This window comes from Microtus pennsylvanicus, chromosome 4 (assembly GCF_037038515.1).
Source record: "Microtus pennsylvanicus isolate mMicPen1 chromosome 4, mMicPen1.hap1, whole genome shotgun sequence".
Lineage (NCBI taxonomy): Eukaryota > Metazoa > Chordata > Mammalia > Rodentia > Cricetidae > Microtus > Microtus pennsylvanicus.
The window spans coordinates 23,033,495-23,058,369 of record NC_134582.1 but is presented as its reverse complement, the minus strand read 5'-3'; the positions used below and the strand labels follow the sequence as shown (position 1 = coordinate 23,058,369).

At 40.0% G+C, this 24,875-nt stretch overlaps 1 protein-coding gene across 4 annotated transcripts in view; it reads right to left on the bottom strand.

Annotated features, from left to right (window-relative positions):
- The window catches only part of Fbxo38 (F-box protein 38), a 41,787-nt gene extending 17,627 nt beyond the window's left edge, over positions 1-24,160 (bottom strand). For 2 of the 4 annotated variants that reach the window (XM_075968494.1, XM_075968496.1), the window contains exons 1-9: positions 24,020-24,160; positions 15,873-16,059; positions 13,136-13,269; positions 10,474-10,637; positions 10,105-10,270; positions 6,568-6,705; positions 5,432-5,569; positions 3,074-3,167; positions 1,788-1,918 (exon numbers count right to left, since the gene is read on the bottom strand). In XM_075968494.1, coding sequence (XP_075824609.1) covers positions 1,788-1,918; positions 3,074-3,167; positions 5,432-5,569; positions 6,568-6,705; positions 10,105-10,270; positions 10,474-10,637; positions 13,136-13,269; positions 15,873-16,000 — 1,093 coding nt within the window. In that variant the 5' untranslated portion in view covers positions 16,001-16,059; positions 24,020-24,160. The remainder of the gene's footprint in view (positions 1-1,787; positions 1,919-3,073; positions 3,168-5,431; positions 5,570-6,567; positions 6,706-10,104; positions 10,271-10,473; positions 10,638-13,135; positions 13,270-15,872; positions 16,060-24,019) is intronic. The other 2 variants (XM_075968495.1, XM_075968497.1) reach the window with 1 other exon arrangement.
- Positions 24,161-24,875: the final 715 nt, after the last annotated feature.

The window sequence follows — 24,875 nt, the reverse complement described above, 5'->3', positions numbered from 1 at the left end:
TAAAATCCCAATGATGTCATCAAAAATTCATTTCCATTCCTTTTCTTTGTTTTAAGCTTACAGGGCAGCTAATGGTAAAAACTACTACTATTTACTAAATAAATACCTCAAGTGTTAGAAATTGCTATAAATGAATTTATCTTTTTTTTTGAGATAGTCTCACATTGCCTAGGATGGTGTCCATTTTGTTACGTAGCAAAGGATGACCTTGACCTTCTGATTCTCCTTCCTCTAGCCCAAACTTGGCTAGAGAAAAATTTATCATTTTTCCAATATCTCCTCAGAGCCAATCAAGAGAAAAGTAGGGAAGTACTTAAGTATCGTATACAAACTCACGACTAACAACAGGCAACTCTCAATTCCATCTCTCTCTAGAGTTCTAAAACTTAAAGTTGATATTGCTGAGTTTTACATCATGATCACCTTCACATAAAGCTCTGAGATGAAAACTCCTTCTCCAAATATCCTTAGGTCACTGAATCCCAGCAACCTTTATTCCTAATATACAGCATCCGCTTTTCAGAACATTCATCACCCAATCTGGCCCTGACAATCTTATTAAGTCCTAGAGGACAGGGTTTCTCCGTAGCTTTTGGTTCCTGTCCTGGAACTAGCTCTTGTAGACTAGGTAGGGAAGTTGCTACATTATGGGCTTTTAGAAAGACCAGATTCTGACATGAGGACTTCTGAACCCAGATGCTACAAAAAAGAGAATAGCAGAATCTCTTTCATAACCAGAAGACCAAGACAAGGGATGAGTTAATTTTCTATGAAACCATCTCAGCCTCCTAATGCTATGCTGATAAAACCTGAGAGTTTCCAAGCTACATAGATTATTCCAGTATTATCTAAAAATGGGTGTTTTGATTTATTATTCTTTTAAAGAATCCTGCACTTATACAAATGAGAACCTCAACGATGAAGAAAAGAAATAAAAACACATGCTGTGACATATCCTGAAATGAAGGAGGAAGGTAATCTTTTTTTTTTTTGCACAGGATTGTCCTATGCTTGTCTCAGTCAATAGTATTTATAACTTTCTATGTTCTGTAATGCAAATTAGAGCCAAAGGAAACAGAAAAACTATCTAGTATGACATTGGATGTTCAAAAACTTTTATAAATTATCTGAGAAACAAATTAATTCTTGATAGAATGAAAACAAATGAAAACACATTGGTGAAAATTTTCTTCCCTATCTTACAAATGCCTCATGGGAAAACAGTTTAAATAATGAATTTGACTGGCTTAAATTCAACCCCAAGGCACGAGTTCCTAATTGTAAATGCATACCCCAAACGTTATCAAGCCAGCAGCAATTACCATAAAATGAATACTAACCACTGTGTGCTACAGTATCTGCAAAGTTCAGAATCCCAGCAGGCTTATTAATATGAGCAAAGAATGGGGCCTCATCTGAGGAGACCATCAAAAGCTTCAAGAAATGTGACAGATCAAATTCAACAAATGGAACTATGAGTGACGTTCTGTGGAAAAATGAACCAGAATTGGAAAGAAATGTGGACAGTGAAGAGGAAACAACTGCAAACCTAGATACTGATCTTGTTGGCATGGTGTTCATCACTACACTCCTAACAGCATGTTAACAGACCCAGAGGAAGTCCATACGTCTGAGTCGAAATACAACAATTCTTCTCCGAGACATGCAAGCACTTAAGACATTAGGTCAGCTTACGCTCAGGAAAATAAAGGCACATAATATCCAGATTTCAGTCTATCAAGCATGTTTCCCTCAGCAAATCCATGGAATGAAACATCATGTCTTACTCTGCAACAAGAACTCATCTACGTATCCCAGGTGCAGTGTTTCAAACTGTGGAAACTCCAATTCTGCCATCTTTAGGGCAGAAAAGACACCATCTTTGGTTAAAGAAGGCTGGATGCGAACTTCATGTAACCTACAAACAGAAAAATTTATTAAAACACTGAATTAGATTCTTCCTGATAACAGAGCTCAATAACAGTTTATACTTTTACTAAAGTTATCACAGGTATCAACAACTTTCCCCTTTCCATTAAAGACCAAACAGCAATAACAAAACCAAGAAATCAAGCAAACAACCCTCCCCCCACCCAGGTTGCTCAAGTGCAGCCTTACATTAGCAGTGCCCTACAGCAACAATGACCCAGAGAGCAAGAATCCTACAGCCTGCTGGAGGACCTTTTCTTTCTTTCCTAAGAACTACATTAAGCATGATCAGGGCGAGAGTGTAGAGCTGGTGGACAGAAGAGCACTTGCTATGCAGGCCTGACAATGACAACCTCGGTTACCTGAGTTCAATTTGAAGAACCAACAATGGAGGGTGGGAATTGCCTACTCAACGTTTTGTCCTCTGACTTTCATATGCATGTTGTGGTGTGCACATGCATACGCACATGCGGAGTAATAAAAACAAAAGTGTGATAGAGTATATCTGGTATCAGAGAAGAATATCTGACATTTTTCTTATGTGAGCATTAATGCTTCATTTTAATAAAGATATACTTCTGTGGTATGTAAAAATACTTAGTTAAACACCTTTGTTTTATTCATAATTAACATTCTACTGGTAAAAACTTTTAATAAGCTGATAGAAATATTCAACATAAGGAAAAAAAGTAAGTAGAGGTAGACCTCTGAGAAGTGGAAAACAGCAAATGTAGTATAAAGTGATATGAAGACACATTAAAAGATATGGAGGTCCAACATTGCAAAAACCAATTTAAGACATGTTTCTAAAGCTTATCAGCTAAAACAATTCAGGAGACGAAGTACAGATAGAAAATGCTTCCAGAGAGGGCCACCAACTTCTATTCATGCTACACTCACGTACTGATTTCCTGTGCAGTGATACCATACACCCTTCTAGGGCTGACCTACCCAGCCAGCTCAAATGGCTCCAGTTCTTCATTTAAACAAAACATGAAGAAGACGAGTCACCTGCTACTTAATTTAGATTTTAAATCCAAATGAGACATGGTCATTATACACAAATATTTATTTACATTAACCCCAAAGTTTTCTAAAACTTCTAATTCTCGAACAAAAACCGTAAGGTGAAGACAAAACATACCTACGGGCAGCAGTGATGATGAGGTAACCGAGGTCTACTTCCAGGGCATTCTTGCAAGCTCCTAAAACAATAGTGTGCAGATTTCTAAAACCTCCTGGGTAGAGACAAAGGGAATAAAAACAATCATTTCTCTGACCTCGGAACTTCTGGCAAAGGAAATAATTACTTGTTTAAAAGGAAATGCTTTGTTTTTGCAACCAAATTACCAGGCGAATTATTCCTCATAGTTATTTCCCCCAAACAGATACTCACTCTGAAAACACACTTGGAGCATCAGAACACTTCAAGCCTTAAGACAAAGAAAATGCTGGAAACTCATGAGGGAAGTGCAGGATTGATGTTTCCTGGCCAAATCCTGAACCTCCAGTGTATCATGAATAAGACAGTACTACTTCAATTCATTTTCATGTTTAAATTTTTCAAACTTTATTGTGTGTGTGTATATATATTGGTGCACATGCCCATGTGGTAGCCAGATGTTTATTTCCTTTTAAATCTTATATGTGTTAAGACAAATCTTTCACGGAAACTAGAATGTGCCATCTGGCTACATGGGCTGGCCACCCACCTGCCTGCCTCCACCACCAAGCACTGTGGGTGATGCATGTTGCCTGTGTGCTGTAAGCCTGACTGTTGAGTCAGGTCCAGCTTGTCCGTATGCTAAGTACTTTACCCACAGAGACATTTCTCCTTTCCTTTTTTTTTTTTTGAAAGGCTTAACTACGTACCAAAAGGGAAGAGCAGCAGACAAAAATCAAAAACGTATAGATCAATGAATTCTGCTTGAACACAAATTACCAAGTATATACACTTTTGTGTCTGGCCTCTTTGACTGTCGTGTGATTTATACACTGCTGTTGGTGGCTCTCAGTCTGTTCCTTTTGCATTGTGCAGAACAGTATGTGAATATGCCACATTTTAATTATCTATTCTATGGATTATTGAGGTTTGAGCGTCCCATTTGGGGGCCTATTAGCAACAATGCTCCTATAAACAATCTCCCATGTATTTTTGAATAAACATGCATTCTTTTCTGTTGGGTTTAAAGCTTATCTGAATGATCAATGTTAGCAGATAAGGGCTTTTATCAACTTACATACTCAGCATTGTCTTGCTGGTGTACAACCTGGCCAACACTACTGTTTTTCATATTGGTCAGGTCAGTGCTTGTGTGGCACACTATAACTTTAATTTGTACTTCCGAGTCCTGCCAAATTTTATCATTTCTTTTATATTTATCAGTCATATGGATAAAACTCCTACCTTTGTGAAGGCTTTTGTTATTAGTCCTTTCCCATTTTTCCAACTACGATGCCTGCTTTTTTTTTCTTAATTTCAAGAATTCCTTACACATTTTTAATGCAAGCAAACTGTTAGAGATCTGCACTCAAGAGTTCTTCCTACTCCGCATACAGACTGCCTTGTCACTCTTAATCATGCCCTTGAGATCATCCCTGGCCACTCTCTTCAGGCCTTCTATCTAACAGATACTGTGATCTTGATTCTTGACTTTTCTCTTGTTCATTAAAATAAAATGAAAGTACTGATGGTGGTCTGGAGGGAGCCTGTTCCCATCTATGATTTAATGCAATGCAGGGAACTCATCACTGACTTAATTAGGTGACAAAGAGTCTTCAACATGAGTTAGCAGTATTAGCCACATCTACATGTTATTGATGTTACTGGATGATTTTCCATTTTATTATTTTTCATTTTACTTTCTTTTCCAACTTGCTTTATTAATAATTTATGTTAACTATGTTTCTAGTTTTAATTACTAATCATCTCGGTTAATTTTTTCTTTACCAGTGAAATGATTAGCATCTTGCAACCCTGCATCTAAGGGATGTTATGAGTAAGTACTTTTTCTTTCAAGAGATGTCATGTGGCAGATGAATCTAATGTCAAGGTTATCGGGCATGACAAACATCTATACTCTATAATAGTAAATACCAGACACATCAGCAATACTAAAGCCTGAGCTCGTCTAGAGACCTAAGATGTCCACGTCATAGGACCTCTTTTTCAAAGGGCAACGAAACTGGGTGAGCTGTTCTAAGAAAGAGCTCAAATATAACAAAAGGTATTACCTATTTACCAAGTAGCAAGTAACAAAACAGAAAACCAGCCTTATCACTCCTCTGTTTCTCCTGAGGTTTAACATGCATAAAAAGGCAAAGGATATTAGCCTGTGCTCACGGATGTGAGTCATCCTCGAATACACCATAAAGAAAGCAAAGACAACCAACCACATAAGCATTGTTTTTTAAAAATTAAGAGGATAAGAGCATCTAAACAAAGCTTAAAAGAAATAAAAGCTAATTTTAAAACTGTTTTGTAACTAAGAGAATCCAATACCTGATCTCCAGCTGTCTTCAACCACATGTTGGATGAGACCTCCCAGAAAAGGGACTCGGACCATTTCCAAGTGTTCTAAGTTCCGGGCAGATGCCAGACCGGTTACCAAGGGCACATATTTCAAGGAATTTGTAGGTCCTAGAAAAAGTAAATAACAATAAATCTTAATTTAATAACTTATTTCAAAGATAAATTTTCCTATAAACCTCCTATGTTGAAAAGATAGACAGACTATTGGTGACTGTCAGTGTCCTGTGTTTTACTAGGTCAAAGGGCTAGTCTGCTAACCATATACTTATTCAGCACAAGAATCTTTCAAAAACCATGTTGAGATATTCAATGTTTTTAAAATACACTTAAGTTTCAATAATTTTAATTTCAAAATAATAAATGGGAAAAAATATAGAGGAAAATGTGTTCCCTCACTCAAATGAGTTGCTCTATCATTTCAGCATCTATGTCCAGTAGTGTGTTAGATTCTCTCCAAAGGAGAAGCAGCATATAACTAATTCCAAAAGGACAAAAAGGCCAAATATATGAAGTACCAAAATAATACATACCATATTCAATAAAAAGGAAAAAAGAGAAAAGAGAGAGAGAGATGTCAGGAAAAACAGACCCTGAAGAACATGCATAAGCTGAAAAGATGCATGCATCTCAGGGTAAGAAAGAGTAACCAAAGGCAACCTCAGGGGAAGCCGCACATCTGCGTGGGCAGTAAAGAGGTAGATGTGACCAGGAAGACGGTCAGAAAAAAGCCACGGGAAGGATAAACACCCTTTAATCAGCACACTGGGTACTAAGGGCCCTGTTCAGTTGCATAACATCATAAAAACAAAGCTTAAGGTGGAATAACTGTTCACAATGCTTAGGAAATCAGAGGCTAAAAAGATGAAATCTATTGAATTCGATGGACTGAAACCTGAGCTTATATAAAATACAAGATAGTCATAGTCTTTGTTTTTTGCTAAGGTTGATTGTGTTTCTACTGTCCACAAAACAAAAGATATGCATTCCCAAGATGTGTAAGTCACGAAATGTAGACAGTAATAACATACTTTCAGTCAGACGTAGAGTCTGCCAGGACATTTTTAGAAAAGCGGATGCTTAATTCAAGCATAACTGTATAGCATTACCTGCGCAGTTCCTCATGACAAAGGTTCTCAAGCTGATGCAAAGAAAATCTTTGAACGGCTGTGGCTTAGTGAGTCTCACCCACTTCATGTACAGGTGCCTTAGCATCGGGATGCAGGGGATTTCAGGAACATTGACCCCTGAGCACACACACAAAAGAACAAGAACATGACAAAAACAATCAGCACTCTCTGTACAGCATGTTCAAGAATCCAGTTTTCAATTGATAAAACTATCCTTCGAGCTTATCTATGAAATAACTAAAGTCCATCAAATTTGGTTTATGTAAACAGGTAGTAAAGACGGAAACTGTATTATAAAGAATGGGAGACTTAAAATCTATTTCTGTATTTAAAACAAACAACTAACAGCCATATCTTATAGGATGCGAAGTAAAAGTAAATTTCTGGAAGTACAGTTGTGATGATAGAGGTGAGTTAAGTAAATACTGTACGGCTGCCAATGGCCACTACTGCCCTATCAGTAAGAAAGACAAATCTCTCAGCTAAAGGTAAGATTTTTTATTATGGTTGGTGACAACACATTCAAAATACACCTTGAAGTCATTTCTACAATATATAAGAATCTTAAGCATTTGTAAATATGTAGAATAAGCTAGCACAGCCTTGAGAACAGAATCTGACAGCTATTTATTTCAATGCCTCAAAATGTTAAGGATATTTTATGCCTCTGATGACTCATATCCCCACAGAACTCAATCTGGAAAAGGTGAAGGGTATGTACTAGAGAGACGTCAGCAGATGTGAAAGAAGAAAGATTGCTAACTTGTAAATCCTAAACGGAAGGAGGCAGCTTCAGAAATGTGCTCTAATAATCCAAAAGCCTCTGAGAAAAATCTAAGGGTTGAGGGTGACAGCACTTAACAGACAGTAGCTTAAAAAATTAACATAATGCCACTTTATTCTCTAGACTCCTAAGAAGAATAGCTAAAGAAAGCAAAGCCACAGAACTTAAAACTGGTTGGTTCTTCGGAAGATAAACTGAAGAACGCCCTACTATCACTTACATGGATTATTCCTTAACCCGTCTTCTCCAAACTGTAGTGTACTTCAGTTTTACTATGTAAACACACCATACGGCAACAAACAGGAAATAAAATGGGGATAAAACCAAAGGAAGAAAATGAGACGAAAAAGCAAAGAATTTACAAATTAAACTTAATGTCTACCATGAAGGTGGTACTGCTGGCTGCTATAAGGGTCAAAGGGCAAGGTCAGAAAGATCCAAAGACAGTTATATGATGCTCAATCCTATTTTTTGCCAAATGTAGCCTATAAACAAAGGATAATGTATATTTTCTTCACATTACCACCATATAGTCACTACAAAGCTATGAGCCATAACTAACTCATTTCAGTGAAACGTAGCAAATACTTATATTTGCAATTAACTGGTGCAGGCACTACAGAAAATGTGAAGATATAAGAATCTTCTACCTTAAGGTTACATTATAAATTTCAGATATTACAGAAGTAGAACCTCTTTACAAACTAAAAATCCAAATGTCCAAATCCTTGCTCAGACTTATTCTACAGTCTTACAGACAAGAGGATCTGTACTGTCCTTCCATAGTCATGCGCATGGACTTAAGTCCTGTCCCATATTATCCTCAGGTCGTTCTATGACTATCTAACCTGTTTTAGAAACTTCTATATCCTTAGAATATCCCCTATATCTGGAATAATTATTGGAATATAGCATATATTTAATATAAATATTAATAGAAAAATACAAAATAAACTTAAAAGTAAAACATAAATCTTTTTTTTTTCTTTTTAAAATTTTTTATTGTATTTTTCTCCGCTCCCCTTCCTTTCTCTCCCCTCCCCTTCAACCCTCTCCCATGGTCCCCATGATCCCAGTTTACTCAGGAAATCTTGTCTTTTTCTATTTCCCATGTAGATTAGATCCATGGATGTCTCTCTTAGGGTCCTCATTGTTGTCTAGGTTCTCTAAAATATTAATAAAGTATAAAACTGAAAATATTTTGGCTGAGGATATGGCTCAGCCATAATACAAGAGTACTTGCCTAGCATGCGCAAAGATCTACCTGGATTTCATCTTTGTCTGACACCACATAAAACTGAGCATTTAATGTATTCATAATCCAAGCTCTTGGGAAGTAAAGGCACAAGGATAAAAAAATTCAGAGCCATCCTTAGCTATTTAGTGAATTTGAGGCCACCCTGAGCTATGTAACACTCTGCCTCAAAATAAATAAATAAGTAAATAAAGAAATAAGGAAATAAGTAAATAAATAAAGTGTCAGGCTGTATAATAAGGGTCCCTCAAAAGTGTCTTAGTAGACTAAGGCAAAGATGAAAAGCTAAACTTGATAAAATATCTGCCCTTTTTGAAATTACGGTGATGTAATTTTAAAGAGCATACATACGGACAAAGTACAATGTAATGATGGAAATAAAAGAATTTCTGGAAAAGACCACTCCATCACCATCTTTTTAGAGAAAAATGGTAAGAGGCAGAATGTTCATTTCATTGAAGAACATGGTAATTGTTTTACTTAAAGAAAAAAACTAACAATTACTGAGGGCCGTATGTTCTAGACTGAGGTTTAATAGGCACTAGGTATGTCTGCCTGTTTAAATTTAAGTAAATTAATTGGGCATGGTTGTGTGCACCTGTAATGCCAATACTCAGGAGCTGGAAAAACAAAGATGGATAGACAACTCATGGTCAGTCTGAGCTACATAGAAGATCCTGACTCGTCTCTTTGTTTAATAAAAAGGAATTTAAATAAATTTTAAAAGTGTAGTTCCTTAGTTTCAGTAGCTTGAATGAGTGCCACACAGCACAGTAAAACACTGTCCATGGCTTACTGTTGGAAAGCACTTGTCTTGTAGTAAAGGCACTTGCCATGCAAGTTTGGTGACCCAAATTCCACCCACGGAGCCCACTTAAAAGTGGAAAGGGAAGCTGGACAGTGGTGGCGATGCATGCCTTTAATCCCAGCACTCGGGAGTCAGAGGCAAGATGGGTCTCTGTGAGTTTGAGGCCAGCCTAATCTACAAGAGCTAGTTCTAAGACAGGCTCTAAAACTAGAGAAACCCTGTCTCAAAAAAAAAAAAAAGGAAAGAGAGAACTAACTATATACACTTTTCATTTAATCTCCACGTGTGCACTGTGGCACACACACATCATACATGTTAACACAGCAAATTAGATAAAATTCCTCCTCTCCAAAAGTTGTATAAGAGATCCCACATCTAAAATCAAAGTAAGGGCAGGATTCTAGTTCAATGGGAAAACACAAAAAAGATAAAAACTTCACAACTGTCTTCAACATGGCAATAGACTGTTTGAAAAGCAACATAACATTTTCCCTTGAAAGAGATCTTTATCTAATGGAAAAATCTGAGCTTTCAAACAAATCTCACAAGCACTTCCTTTTCTACAGCCAATCAATAACACAATCTTTAAAATGTCATAACTATTTCCGTGACTACTCATTTACACGGTGTTATAAGGCATGACAAGTGAACCAGAAAGCAGGTACTCACCAACTAAATGCAAAGTTTGGATTTTGGCTCCTATGGGGATTTTCAGTTTATTTTCAGGAGGAATTGGAAATGCTCCATTGCGATTACGAAATTTCCCCAAAATATGAACATGCGGCATATATGTCCAAATGGATTCTACCAACTCCAAATGAGATGTTTCTACGCCCTAGAAAATAGCACCATGGCAAGCATAAGGAAGGCTTTCATTTCACATCCAAAGTGTCTCTGTACAAGATGCTGAATATGCAATGCAACTTAAGAAAAAGTCTATTAAGTGTGCAGTCTGCATGTGTGTGAACAGGTTCCACAGTCCTCTGAGCCACCGTTTCATCAACCAGCCAGTTAAAATGTTCCACCAGGTACACTTACCACCAAGTTTGGGCATGCTTGCAAAGCTTCTAGGACTCCTGGAATGCTGAAAGCCTCATGGCCCCTCACTCTTCGCCTCTCGAGGTATCTAGGGTGAAGGCCATATAGCTGTTCAACATCTGGCATCTTCTTCAAAAGAGTGAGGAAACTGGAATCTGTGAAGCCTGAGAAGGTCAGAGGCATTTAGAACAGGGACATCATTCGTCCATCAATGTTTACTTATAAGATTCAACAAACATTCAAAAGAAAAGGGTCCTTTGAAAGTTCTATACAGCTAATGCTGAGTAAACTTTACAACAGAAGATGATATGTATGCTAGTCTCTACACGGAAAATGAGGCACAAGTACGACTTGCTCAAGTATCCACTGCATGTTTAGCATACTTTACAACTAAGGTTTTTCATCTGTGTCCTAACAACACATATTTAACCTAGATAACGTGGACTTCTGGATGGGAGGATGGTAAGGACTACTCATCACATTACCACCCAGTCTCTTCACCTCCTCCATAGCTGCTATTCTAGAAAACCTCCAGAGTTCTGCAGAACACTAAAAGTAAAAATAGGATACAATCCTCACCTTTAAGAAATTCAACGTTTCATCTAAATGCCATCCCAAACTGAGTTCATCTTATTCTAACCATTTCCTGGCAATTCTCTCTTCTATGTTTAACTGTTACTCCCTATTACTTCTGACAGTCCAAAAACAAAACAAAACAAACAAACAAAACCCAAAAGACAGCAGGAACCTGGCTAGGAAAACAAGAACAACTGAATGTGGGAGATGCTAAGAAACTATGTATCTGGGAGGCCAAGTGTGCTCTGTAGCAGGAATTGACAAGATGCAAACATTCAGAGCAGGAGCTACTGGCAGAATACAAATGGAGACAGGCAGGACATACTTTCTATTACTGAGGCCCTGGGAGGTGTGTGAAAGCCAACAGTCTGCTAGCTGATAACCAAATATTAACCTTCTAACTAAACCAAAGTACTGAAGTTATCTGTTATACTTGTACAGGGCTAGTCCAGAGTTACTAACTACAGAATCAGGAAGGTAAATAGTGAGCCAGGCACGGTGGTGCAGCCTATAACCCCAGCAACAAGAGGTAGAGGCAGGAAGGGCCAAAAATTCAACGTCAACCTCAGTCCACTTCCATAGTAAGTTTAAAACCAGCCTGGCCTACAAGCCAGTTGGTTTTAACAACAAAGTGAACAGTAAGTGACCATTATTCTCTTGTAGTGCTTACTGGCTGAACCATTAAAAATTAACTATTTTATATGTTTCTCATTTCTAACAACATAATAGATAAGGTAGATTAGTACCTCATATACAAATGAAAAAAATGAAGAACCAATCAGCAATGCTAGAATTCAAAACCTAATGTGAGCACCATGAATGTCGGCTTCTTTTTACACAGACTATAAGCATCATAAATAGGGAAAGTTAAGTGAGATAGGATGTGACTCCAAAGAGATCATGGGTGTGAGTCATCAGGTGTGTCTATCAAGATTTAGGGCTTTGGTTGGGTATGGTGGCACATGCTTTCAATCTCAACACCTGGGCAGATATAGCTGAATCTCTGAATTTAAGTCGTCTATATAGTGAGTTCCACAGCCAAGGCTACACAGTGAGACCTGGTCTTAAAAAATGATTCAGGGCTTAAACTCCAGAGAACAGGCCAGTGGATCATTACACACATTTAATGTACTCTTCACCCAGGCTACAGTCTGTAAGCTTTCATTTTCTTAAATTCGCTAAGAAACGAAAAGTTTTGGGCTCTCCGGTATTTATTGCAGTCTGAAAATCGGCCCGTGCGCACACAGATTCTTCCCTAACGTGGTACGTGCCACGGTGTTAATGCTAAGCTTGGCGCACACAGGAGCTATGCTATCTTCCAGAATCCTGCTTTCAGGCCCCGGTAAAGCAAATCTAACACAGCATCACATCACTATTCTCATGCTGCCTTGACTGATTTCTTGCCCACTACAAAGCGCAACTGTCTAGAATTAGATGAACACTTTCCCTTCATACTGCTTCCTAAGTAACTATGACAACTACGTTTGTTTCCTTGAAGCTAAGTGCTAGCCTGGCATTGCAATGGTCTTTTCAAGACTGCACACTACAGCACTCTAGAGGTAGTCTGTCTGTCTGTTCAGGAGAGCGCAACAAGGCAGCTCTTCAGCCTTCCACCTCTGTGCTTCTGGTAAGGACTTTGCTCTCTTGTTTTGATGCTGTTAAGGAGTTTGCCTCAGCTTCAATCCATGTTCAAAGTCTTATAAACATCTGAATATTATGTTTTAAAAGCATGATTTTAGAAGACTCTAAAAAGCAACAGCAGAGCACAGTAACTAACAGACTACTGTTAAAGAAAGGCAGTCCTTTTTATTGTTAGTTTAACAAGGATACAAACTAGGGCTTCTTTTGCTTCATACACGTGTATCATGGATTTCCCCACCATCTTTTGTTCCCCTTTCTCCTGCTAGACCTACTTTCTCCCTCCCCTCCATACAGTCCCTCCTGTTTTCAATTTTCTTGTCATAAATTGGGTCACCAAAATAAACAAACAAGCAAACAAACACTTTTTAAAAAGGTGTCACATTCTGCGGAGCCATTTTTATTGGTTCTAATGGTACAAATGTACTTTAAAGCTTTGCCTACTTACCACTTGGCATATATTCCCACCACCGGCCTGCACAGAGATCCACCACTCTGACAACTCTCAGATACAGAGTAACTGCTTCCTTTAGCTTCCGAGAGAGACATTCCATGCACATGATATCCTGCAGGGGGAGGTACCTTTGTAATGGAAAGAAATATTAATCAAGGATGTATGCAGTTCCCTTCCCTCTACCATGCCCCCACCCTTTAAATGATGTGAGGTCTTAGGAACATCAGCAGCACCTTAAGGTGTAAGGTAATTCAGCTTATCGTTTTTAGATTTATTATTTTATGTGTATAAATGTTTTGCCTGCATGTATATATGTACATAGTATGCACCCTGGTGAACTTGGAGGTCAGAAAAGGGTACTGGATCCTTTTAGACTACAATTAAAGATGGTTGTGAGATATCATGTAGGCACTAGGAATCGAATCTGTAACCTCAGCAAGAGCAACAAGTGCTCTTAACCACTGACTGAACCAGCCCCGTTCTGGCTTTTGAGTAAATATAGGTAAGTCAGCAAACTCAAGTACCAAATAGAGGCTGAGCTCTTTCCATGTGATAGCTGATAAAACCTGCTAACCTTCCCATAAGTTTTCATGGACAAAAAACATTTAAAAATAAGCATACCAAAAAGCAAAAATGACGCAAAGAAGATAACAAACAAAACCCTCAGCACATTTTTAGGTACACTGACAAGAAAAGGAAGATGGCAGCCGAAGAGCAGAGATTGGAACACAGCCGACATGTGACAGTGTCACAGCACGGTCCCTGCTGCTCCCTCTCAACCATCACTGCTCCCTCAAACGCCTTTGTTTCTCTATCAATAAGCACATAAGCACGAGGTTACAGCAGTGTGGCTCAAGTCTTCCCTGTGATGCACCTCTCTTCCCAATCTTCTCATCTCCTTCCTGAAAGTCACAACTAACCTGTTTCTAGCTTGTTTCTAGTAACAACATGTACCTTTAAATAGCAGGAAACCTCACCTTTGTCTCTTCAGAGTCCTCCACACTCACCTAACTGTCGAGTGGAAGCCATGTTTTACTCAGTGGGGACTGGGTTACAACTGCATTACAAGGTATGCAGCTGGCTGCTCCTTCTTGCCACACAACCTTTGCCCAGTTTCTTTCTTCTCCTCTGTGTCATCCTGTGCCTGGTCCTCTAGCTAACAGCTACTGTGGCAAGGAGGCACCAACTGCAGGGCTGCTTTCTGCTGCCACCAGTCTCCTAGATGAATCTTCAACACACTTGACTGCTCCTTTATCCTCAAAGTCCATGGTCTGCTGGAATCCTCACTCAGCAGGTAGGTGCTATTATTATGCCATTTTAAAAGCAGAAGAACTGCCTCAGAAAAGCTAAGCCTAAAAAGTTCCCACAGCTGGCTAAGTGGGAAGAGCAACAATGACAATCATTGCAGCTGACTCTAATCCCTAAGAAGCATGCTAATTTTAAGAGAAAAGTCTATGTGTGGATGCTCAGTATTTTTCTACTGCATTGTTTTCTTACCACTGGCCCTTCTTCAAAGCTATTTAAATAAAGAGATTAAAGTCAAATTAAATTTTCACCAAAAACATTATCGCTAGCTATAACCTAACTAGCTCTCTAGAACTCAAACAATTTTCAGAAAATACAAGACTACACATTATGTATGCAATGAAAAAAAACACTGCTTGCTTTTTAAATCAAGTTTTCTATCATATATATATATATATATATACACACACACACATGCCATTTTAAAAGCAGAGGAACTGCCTCAGAAAATATATATTGGATTTTCAAGACAGGGTTTCTCTGTGTAACAGTTCAGCTGTTCTAAATCTCACTGAGATCCGCCTGCATCTGCCTCCCAAGTGCTGGGATTAAAGGCATGCGCCACCACCACCCAGCTTTCCAACACTTTTACTGTTATCCAAAAATATTTGCCCATGTTAGTTTTATAAGCCCTGACCAACTTTAAAAAAATAAATCAAGATTGTTTTATATAAAACTTTTCCTAGGGAGAAATGTATGTTTTTCTACGGTAGATGTGATTAAAATCTATAGTTGAAAGGGCACATAGAAAGTGGAGTGGGGAGAGGCAGGGGATGGGTGCACACCAATAATATTTTATTTGAAAAATAGCATAATGAGACCTAATTCTTCATAAGTTAATAAAAAACCATATTATAAAAGTATGTAAGTGCATTTTGAGTCAACAAAGAAAAAGTTTCTTTTAAAGGAAACAACTTTTTTGTCTCAAAAACATGTTAAGTAATCATTACACCGTCACAACAAGAGTCCTCTGATAAACATTTTAGGAGCCTACAAATAAAACTTGAAAAGAAAAAGAGTGAAAAGAAATAAAACATTTTCCTTCTTGCTTTAATTAATGGCTATAATAACGAAGTTAAGTAAAAAAATAGTAATTTTAAAATTGTTTGGAGGCTAGGAAATGACAACAGTTAAGAGCACTTGCTGTTTTTACAAGGCTCAGGTTTGATGCCCTCCAAATAGCACACATCATCTGCAACTCCAGACTTAGGGGATCCAACACCCTCTTCGGACTTCATGGGCACCAGGCACACACGTGGTACACAGACATACATGCCACATGGCACACAGACAAACATGTCAGCAAAACACCAATGCGTATAGAGTAAAATAAATAAACCTAAAGGAAAAACAAAAGCTTTATAAAACAAGTTTGCTCTTAGCTTTACGTTTCAGGTACATAAAAGTGAACCAAATAAAGTCTCACCTAAAAATATGACAAAGCACTTCATGTGACAGCTGATTCATGTAGTCCTTCGTTTCCTCTGCTATCGTTTCCTCTGGGGTCTCATCGTCCATCAGACACATTTTCACACTTTTCTTTCGTGGCCCCATTGTTGTGCTGCCGTTAGTGCCAAAGAACAAATCTGGCCTCTGATTTTAGTTCAAAACACCTGCAAGAAAAAGAGTAGAGGAGTCTAAAATCAGCACACCAAACTTAAGCCCCAGACTGTCCCTGTTACAAGTGAGTTACAATAATGTTCTTTTGGAACTGCCAAAGGCCAAAAGCCTAAAATACTGATGTTATTACAACATTACACCATATTCACACTTAGAAATTATTCATTTGTCCTATTCTCAAGACAGAGTACCTTTTCCTGGAGAATAGTTGAGATTATAAACATATTTAGCATGAACAAAACCCCAAGAATTAAGTCCCATTTTTTTTTTCATTTGTATTCTGGAGCTTCCTACCCAGCTGGTTCTCTCAGTTTCTCCAAGCATCAATTTCTTCACTAAACTAGGTAGCAAAACCGCTTCTGGCTGAGAGCTTATGATTCTAAACATGCAACCAAAATTAGTTTGTAAAGGGATGTCTGAACTCAGAGGAGTGAACTTCTCAGCTATTAACTGAAGTTGCCCCCTCATCTCCAGCGCTTCACAGAAGCTACCCCACCACAGCAGAGACTCTTAGACTCTCAGCTGTGATCTGTCACAAAGGATTACTTCCAAGACAGGAATCAACCTTACAAATTCTTCATTCTCCTATCTACAAATTGAGGGAATGAAACCATACTCTGTGTGAACAGGGTAAAATCAAACTACAGACACTCTCCTTAAAAACCATACAAAGCTTACAATTTTGGAGGGAAAATTCACTTTTATAAAGTATATACACTTTGCTTTTAAAATAAAACCTTAGTAAGGGAAGAGGAAAAGGGAAGGAAAATGAGAAGCAGCAACATATTTTGTTTTGTTCTGTTTATTGGTATGTGGGAGTAACACCCAGATTGTCAGACTGTCTGGGAATAACTATGTGAACGATGGTGGTCCAGATATAGAATAGTTATGAAATATAGATCTCCTCAGTAGGAATGGGGCTCTGTAGACATAAGATTTGAGTATTCCTCAATTCAGACGTACCTTCACATACTTTCAGTGCCTGCAGTAAGCCTAGCAGCGTCCAAAGTAAACAAAAGACCTTGGGGAAGCCAGTGAGGAGATAAGGAACCCAGCAAAGGAGCTTAGACCTTCAAGTCAAGATAAGCGGTGTGAAGAAAGCAAACTCAGTTTCAAAGTAGCAAGTGTAACACATCAGCCTCATTCACTGCTGGTTCTTTGAAGGACAGGGCAATTAAAATGATACCTAAGGGGTGATCTGAAAATAGGGCAAAAAGGGAGTAAGAGAGTTTTAAAAAAGTATTTTAGGAGATCCCAGTAGCATGCGACTGCATGTCCTCAAATGGCTCCCAGAGAGTTGGACCTCACTGGGGCAGAATGAAATGCTAAGAGTTAGATGGGCTGGGATCCCAGGTAGAGAAACTACAGCACCCCAAACAGTCAGTGTGTTTACCTAGAGTTAGACAGGGAGGCGGGGCTTATGGTATACAAGTAGACTAATCTCAATAGGCACAAAGTCTCTGTAGAGGAATGGTTTTCAGGCTGTATATATCCCGGGGGGGTGGGGGTGGGGGGTGGTCCTATGGTGGACTTTTTTGCATACACTATCAGCATCCATGCATGGACCAAAAGAGAAGGTTTTGCCATTTCCCTCTGGATCTGATGCTAGGGTCTTCATGAGACGGCACCCATGTTAACAACATACATTCATTCAGGACTTTACATTCTCAGAGTTCCCTTTCCTCCCCAGATGTGCTAAACTCTGGAGGGAATCAATTTTACAGAACTAAAAACAAAACCAATGATGATGTTAGGATAAAGAAGGTGAAATGGAAGATGCGGCTGAACTATTAGCAGAGTTCTTAATCCTCAATGTGATGAAAAGCCGGTAAAGAACCATCAAAGTGAGCATGCACTATACCTAGGGAACTTGGGCACCTCAAAATAGGACACAGCTGAAATATGTGTAGTTCCCAGGAAGCCTCTGCTTCAGCAACAAACGGGAGCAAACTAAATGAATCCTTATATCCATGTGCTTGTCTGAGTTCTGACCTCCTCTTTCCTCACTGAAAAAGGTTCTTGTTGGTATCAGCATGCTTGCCACTGCTTGTGTTCCATTAACCATAAGCATACTCCCTGATCGGTTGCTTCTCCCCAGTCACAACCCAGTTACTTATGTAACTGTGTGGGTTCTTAACAAAAGGACCTAAAACATTCTGCAACCAGTGGGTTGCTAGAGGAGACGAAGCTAGAGTACAGTGAGTTTGTGACACCGACGTTGGCTTCTTGGTGGCTGATTTATGTTATCCACCTTATTATGGCTTTCAGACCGCTAGTGACAGAACCTATGAAACTATTTAAAAATTATACAAACCAGTTTCTGATTATATCACACCCACATTTGCCTGCTCATTGTCCCTTCTCACCAACTGAAACTCCGCATGTTCCAGTAACTCCTGAACCTGCTTCTTTCTCATCCTTGGGTTCCGAAGTTATCCTCTTCTCTGTGACCACTCTTTGGTCCCCTTTGCCAGTTCCCCTGTAAGCCAGCTTCTCACTGACAACTGTGCTCATTCCTAAGGTTCCACTACTACAAATGCAAACACAACATATAACATATTGTCCTCTATTATAGGTCACTAAATTCCTAAATTATAAACCTTGACCATCGTAAACACATCCAGGTATCTTCATGTTCCATAACTACTCAACAAGCTATCACCTATTTTCCCAAAATATTGTTCTTGAAATATGCATTCCAATTGGCTTCTGAAACTCCATCAACCCTCATCTATGCTATTGTGGCTCATGGCTTTCTATGAGGGACACAGCACTGCACTGTCAAAGCCTACAGCAAAAGCCAACCATTGCTCAGGCTTTCAGAAGGCAACTCGTTAACTAAATGCTTACCATACCACATTTTACACTGCCGCTATGGCTATCTTTTCAACACATTTCTCTGATTTCTACTACGGTTACAAAAAGAAAGTATAATCAAAACAAGGTGTAGACTAAGTCTCAGTCTCAGGTATGATTTTCTCTAGATGAGAGTAAATGACACGTACGCCTGGTTGTGACAAAATATTCGCAGTGGTTACTTCTAGGAAATGAGATTTGATCTGAACATAAAAAAGGAACTTACTTTTTATGTCATATTCACCTCAATCATTTGAGATTTTCAGATTGACCTGCATATGGGATTTCATTAAAAATTAAAAAAGGAAAGAAAATCAAAGTCCAAGGAACCCTGGCTCTTAAAGAGTGAGATCCTTCTAATCCAGCTGTAGGTCTTTTCTGAGCTCACCTGTGACTCCTATCCATTCATCTCTCTAAACATGGATCTTTCCTTACACCATCCCCTCCCATTTCCCCTTCTCTCTAGTCTAGAAAACCATTAATTAGCCTCCAACATCCAATTTAAAGTTTAAGTGTTTTATGAAAACTTCTTTCATCTGTACTCTATGGAACATAACAGAAAAATTCTACGGCAATTGTGTATTGGTCTCATGATCACTTTTGTGGGGAGGCAGGAAAGGGTTTCAATCTCACCTCCAGGCAACAAGTCTTTTCTCATAAGAAATTCATTATTCCATATGCATCCACTAATCATTTCACACTCCTATGAGCAGTTTGATGCTACAATATTCAGTAATCTCAGCAGTAAATACTATCAGAGTTTAGTCCAATAAAAACATACATAACACCTACCTCTAGCATGCAAAAGCTCTAAAACACACTTAACTTGTAGAGCCCAATTTACCCAGGGGCTGCGCAGATGTTCAGAACAATCCTCCAGGTGCTGAGGACATGCTTCAGACTTAAGAGTTTTGACAGCCCTTCAGATGACACGCTCCTGGCGTTTCCTGAGCCCTTCTTCCTTTCCCCCCCTGAGGCCACTGCTCTTAAAGCACCTTCCTTTTATGCCTGGATCTCTGACTATGCATTATTATTTTGCAGTGCTCTTCCTGAGACATATTTAGTAACCCTCAGTGCCCATTTGTCCCATGTACGCTTCAAATTCTAAATTAATTAGCATTAACATCATTAACTTTACAAAATTTGTTTAGAACTCAAAACTACAGAGATAAATCACATAGAAGATATAATAGTTCAAGAAGCCTATGAAGTCTACTTAGCCTATAATCTTTATCTAAAACCAAAAAACAACGACAAAAAAAAAAAATCCAAATGACCAGGACTGCCAGGGCATCAGAGCTCTATTAGGCCTGTAATTAAACATGTGTTCTCTACCGTACCTGTCAGGTAAGGAAGGCGTAAGCCTTCGGTGAAGGGGGGACGTGAAACGGCTCTGGGATAAGGGGCAGATCTCTCCATCAGGAGGTTGACAAGCAGAGGGCCTACAGACAACGGGAAGCCCTCTCCAACATTAGTAGACCTCTGGAAACATGTGTGAGAAAATCTCCCTCACTCAAGGACTCTGCTGATTTCCTTAGCCCAGTGCTCACTGACAAAAGACAACAGAATTGTTCAACTCCACTGGGCATCATCTCATTTACATCAAATACCAAGCTGAGCTATGCCGAGCATCTCCTGCATGTGAAGCAAACTCCCAGGTAAGAAGGGATCTCTCTAGGAAGGAGACTACCATGCTTTACCTTTGTCTCGAGAGGGATTAAAGAGCAAGTAAAAACCGGAAGGAAACCGCCACAACTAGCCTTTATTTCCCTTTCTTCCCACCTTATCCACCCCATACCACTAAGCACTCTGCTTCCCTGGAGAAATGCCAAGACAGATTGAGGAGTAGCAAGTTAAAGGAGAGGGTCTAGTTACCAGCAGCAGCAGAGATGAGGTGGACCTGGCTGAATCATGTAAGTGAGGGGCAGGCGACAATCAACAATGCAAATGGAAGTATGTGAAGATGGTATTTTAAAACACCAAGCATTATTTCTAAGGTTAACAGCTTTGGGAGACTCTGGTTGGCTCTGAACCTGTAGGAAATGTTACTCTGACAGGAATGATAACGAATCCCTGAATATTACATGCCGCAAGGGCCCTCAGAGAGCACACAGTGACACCGCTGACAGTTTGTGGGTTACCAACTCGCCTGAGAATACCACGGTGGTGCTTCTCTCCTACTCCCATGCCAAGGGAATTACAAATAAACTTTCAGAGGCTCTTTCAGATGAACAAGAAGCCAGAGAGGATAAATCGGGAAGCCACCTGCCTTGGGTCAAATACGAAGTGTCAGAGCTCAGAAGACTCTGACTCCTGGCCTACATAACATACCTGACGACTGTCAGTCCTCAGCCACCACAGCTGTCTCTCCGCCTTCCAGAGCTACTCCCCAATGCCTAGAGATGGGCTTCAGGATGCTCCTATTAGAATCCTAACCATACCCTTCCTCACAAAGCTAGGCTTCCACACAGTAGCCCACAGCCACCTGTGCGGTCCATTATCCTGCCACAGAAGCCTGTTTACCAGAGCTTAAGCACTGAGAGCTTCAATTTTGTCTGGGCACCCCCAAGCACTCTTCAGCCTGAGTTCTTTGCCAGTGCCCTTGAAACTAGGGCTTTCTAAAATACACTTTCTTTAAAGTCCCTCTTCATCTTCAGCCATGTCCTCAGCTAAAAGGACATTATACTATAGCTGACAGATTCGTTTGTGTTACTCCCCAAAATGTGCCTGTCTCAAGCTTTAATGCTCCAACATTCTCTTGCCTGGAATTAAGTTCGTTTAATTGTGTGTTTCCATCAAAGGTTTTACTGAAAACTACAGTGCATACTTCTGAAATCAGCTGTGCCTACAAACAGCTTACGTCCTGGAGTCCTTAAACCCCTTTCAACCGACAGCCCGAGCTATCCTGTCAGCGTCTCTAGCAGGGCCTACTAATTACATGGAGTAATTACTCCTTTCCTCATCTCACACAGGCACTCTGGAACACATATTCGTTTCATATGGGTACTTCACAGAGAAGAGCTAAACTAACTTCTCATGAAACTAGCCGAAAATGCAGGATCTAGTAACCCACCCCCCATTCTGAATCAACATTTCCATCTGTGTCTAATCAATGGCAACCCCCTTGAAAAGGCTCCTTTCTCCTGATTCCCAGCATCTCCCCATTCCTCCCTCCCCTCACTCACTTATTTACTGTTTGGTAGCTAAAGGTAGCAGCAAAGCCTTCCCACACGGTTTATCCTTAGAGATAATTCTCACTTCAATCATTCCCATTGACTAAGAGCAAATGACAGCTCATCGCCCTAAAAAACAAACATAAACACAGAACAAAGATCTCTTTCAAACATCCCAATCGTTTTACAATGCCAATGTCTTTCCTGCCTGTGAGGTTTCTAATGCCTCTTTATTTTCTGTTGGCTTCAATCTACGCCACAGTAACCTTGCAAATCAGCTAATTAATATTCACAAGACATTTTATGTATCTACTATCTAGGATATACTCTCTGCCTCAAAAGGGTCATCCAGCCATCACACTTCTGATTTAAAGGGGGAATGGGAGCCAAACCTATACTAATGAAAAGAGCAAGGACGCTAGTTCAACCCTTTATTTTACAAATAATGAAAATGAGTACCAGAATGACATAGTACCTGCCACTGAGGCAGAACATACCATTTCTGAAGGAAGAATCTAGGCCTTCAATTCCAACTCAAGACCAATTTTTGTATCACCTAACTTTAGTGAAAGCTAGTTTCCCCTTTCTATTATATCCTGTTGTCTAAAGATAAAATGTGTACTTCAGGCACACAACCATTTAAATACAGTGTTGTCTGAATTCCGTCTCTGGGGAGACATACCATCTCCCTTCTGAGGCCCCAATAACAAAGGTACAATTCCACCAAAGTTTACCCTGAGGAACTAATGTTTGTTTACTAGCTAGGCTTACTACAGAGCATGACTGAGGGGCTACTTACAGGAGCCTGGTGTACTCAAAAGCAGCGAGACTGTCAAGTCTTCACCCGGTATGGATGACAGCTTCCTCAGAGTTGTACCCACAGAGTTAACCTTTCCAGACTAAATACTTTAGTGCCTCCCTACCAAGAGGCCATGTGCAACTGGGGCAGAATTACATACAAAAGGCCAGGTGGTTCGAGTCCTGAATCTCAGATGAGGGCCAATGACCCATCCTCCATCACCTTCTATGAAGGAATGACAACAAACAGTAGGCCCAATTGCAGGGTCTTTTTCAGGAAGTCATAGATGCTCTGACAAGGGCTGAAGGCTGCTGCTAAGCTTGGAGGATGGAGCTCACTCTACAATACATATGTTCTACAACAGCCTTCTCCCAAACCCAGTACAACTGCAACATCACAAATTCTGACGAGAAGGATGGAGTCTTTCCAGACATCTAAAAATGGAATTCTCAAATAAACTTTGAAATTACAAGAATAGATAGTCCTCAGTCTGTACTACATGGTATGTGCTCTCCATGTTCCAATTTCTCCACCTCCAGAAAAACCTTAGCTTTACAGAAACCTTCTTTTATCTCCCATTTGTGACGGGCTTGGGGGTGGGAGAGGAGATTAAGCCAGTTGCTCTGACAGATAAGAAACTCCAGGTTCAAAACAATGAAGGGATCGGCTCAAAAAGAAAAAAAGAAAGAAAGAAAGAAAAGAAAGCACCAAGTAACCAGTAACACTGGGACAAAAATTAGGGTCTCCCATCTTTCCCAAGATGAATAAACCGCATCATACTAGAGCTACGTCCTCTGCAGGATGAGGGCAGGCGTTCCTCAATTTACTGGCCTAAACGACTCAACACTAACATCGTTGAATTTGTGACGCTCAGGGTATGTGTTGGGGGAGAGGCCCAAAGTCCGGGCAAACCTCCCACTTCGTCGATGAAACAGAGACCCAGGGAAGGCTCTCTATGGCGGAATAGAAGGTTGGATGCCTTACAAGTAAGGCCCGCAAGGCAAGAACCACATATTCAGACACTCCTTTCTCGGTCACTCTAGGCCCCCAGGAGTTCCAGAGCCCCAGAGGGAAGGTCTGGGCGGTGGGAGCCCCGGACCCCTCCACTTGCCCACAACCGCGCACCTCCACCTTCGCGACAGCCTCCCAGGCCGCGGCTCACTTACGCCGGCCCTCCGTCTGTTTTTGTGGTTGAGAGGGACCGAGAAACGCGACAGACTCTTCCTGCCGCCCCCACCTCTGCGGAGCTTCCGCTTCCGCCGGCTCAAGAGCCTTCGGAAATAGTGTCATCGGAGGTTGGGCGTGGGCGGGCCCCCGCTGTGTCCATATTGAGTGTGGCTGCGTCCCGGCGAGGCAGCCATGTTCAACGTGGCATTTCCTGAAGCGTTTCAACCGGCCCTTTTTTCCGGTGACGTGGAAGTTCCCCGCCAGAAATCCTGGGATTCTTTTGACGTCGCTTTTGTGGTGCTGTAGTCCTGGTCATGCTTTCGCTCTTCTCATCATTATCATTTGCAAAATTAATAAGTTCACTAAAGATATTTTCCTCCAGATTTTTTTTGACTAAAAATAGGAACTTGTTTTCGAGGGATGTGGCTAAGTGGAAAGGCGCAAAGGTACTATTAAATTATAGAGTCATTTCGAATACTTCCTTTGTATGTGATTTATAATCTTTTGAACATCGAAGTTTTCTTATCAGTGTTTCATTAATAAATAAGCCTTTGACTTATGAGAAGTGAGCTTGATCAGTTTTCTTTTGTTTTATAGCCAAATTGTCTTCAGAGAGGATAGCTGTGACAATGTCACAAAACTGGACTGAAATCGATTTTTAACGTACAGCTCCCTTGTCAATGTGCCTAACAGGCCTGGAACTAAAGTGACTGGCACCTAGTTGTCTGTAAGCACCCAATAGGGACAGAGTTCGTGTACACAGGACCATTTTAAGACAATTTGTTAAGAAATGGGGACTGGGCTGGGGGAGGGG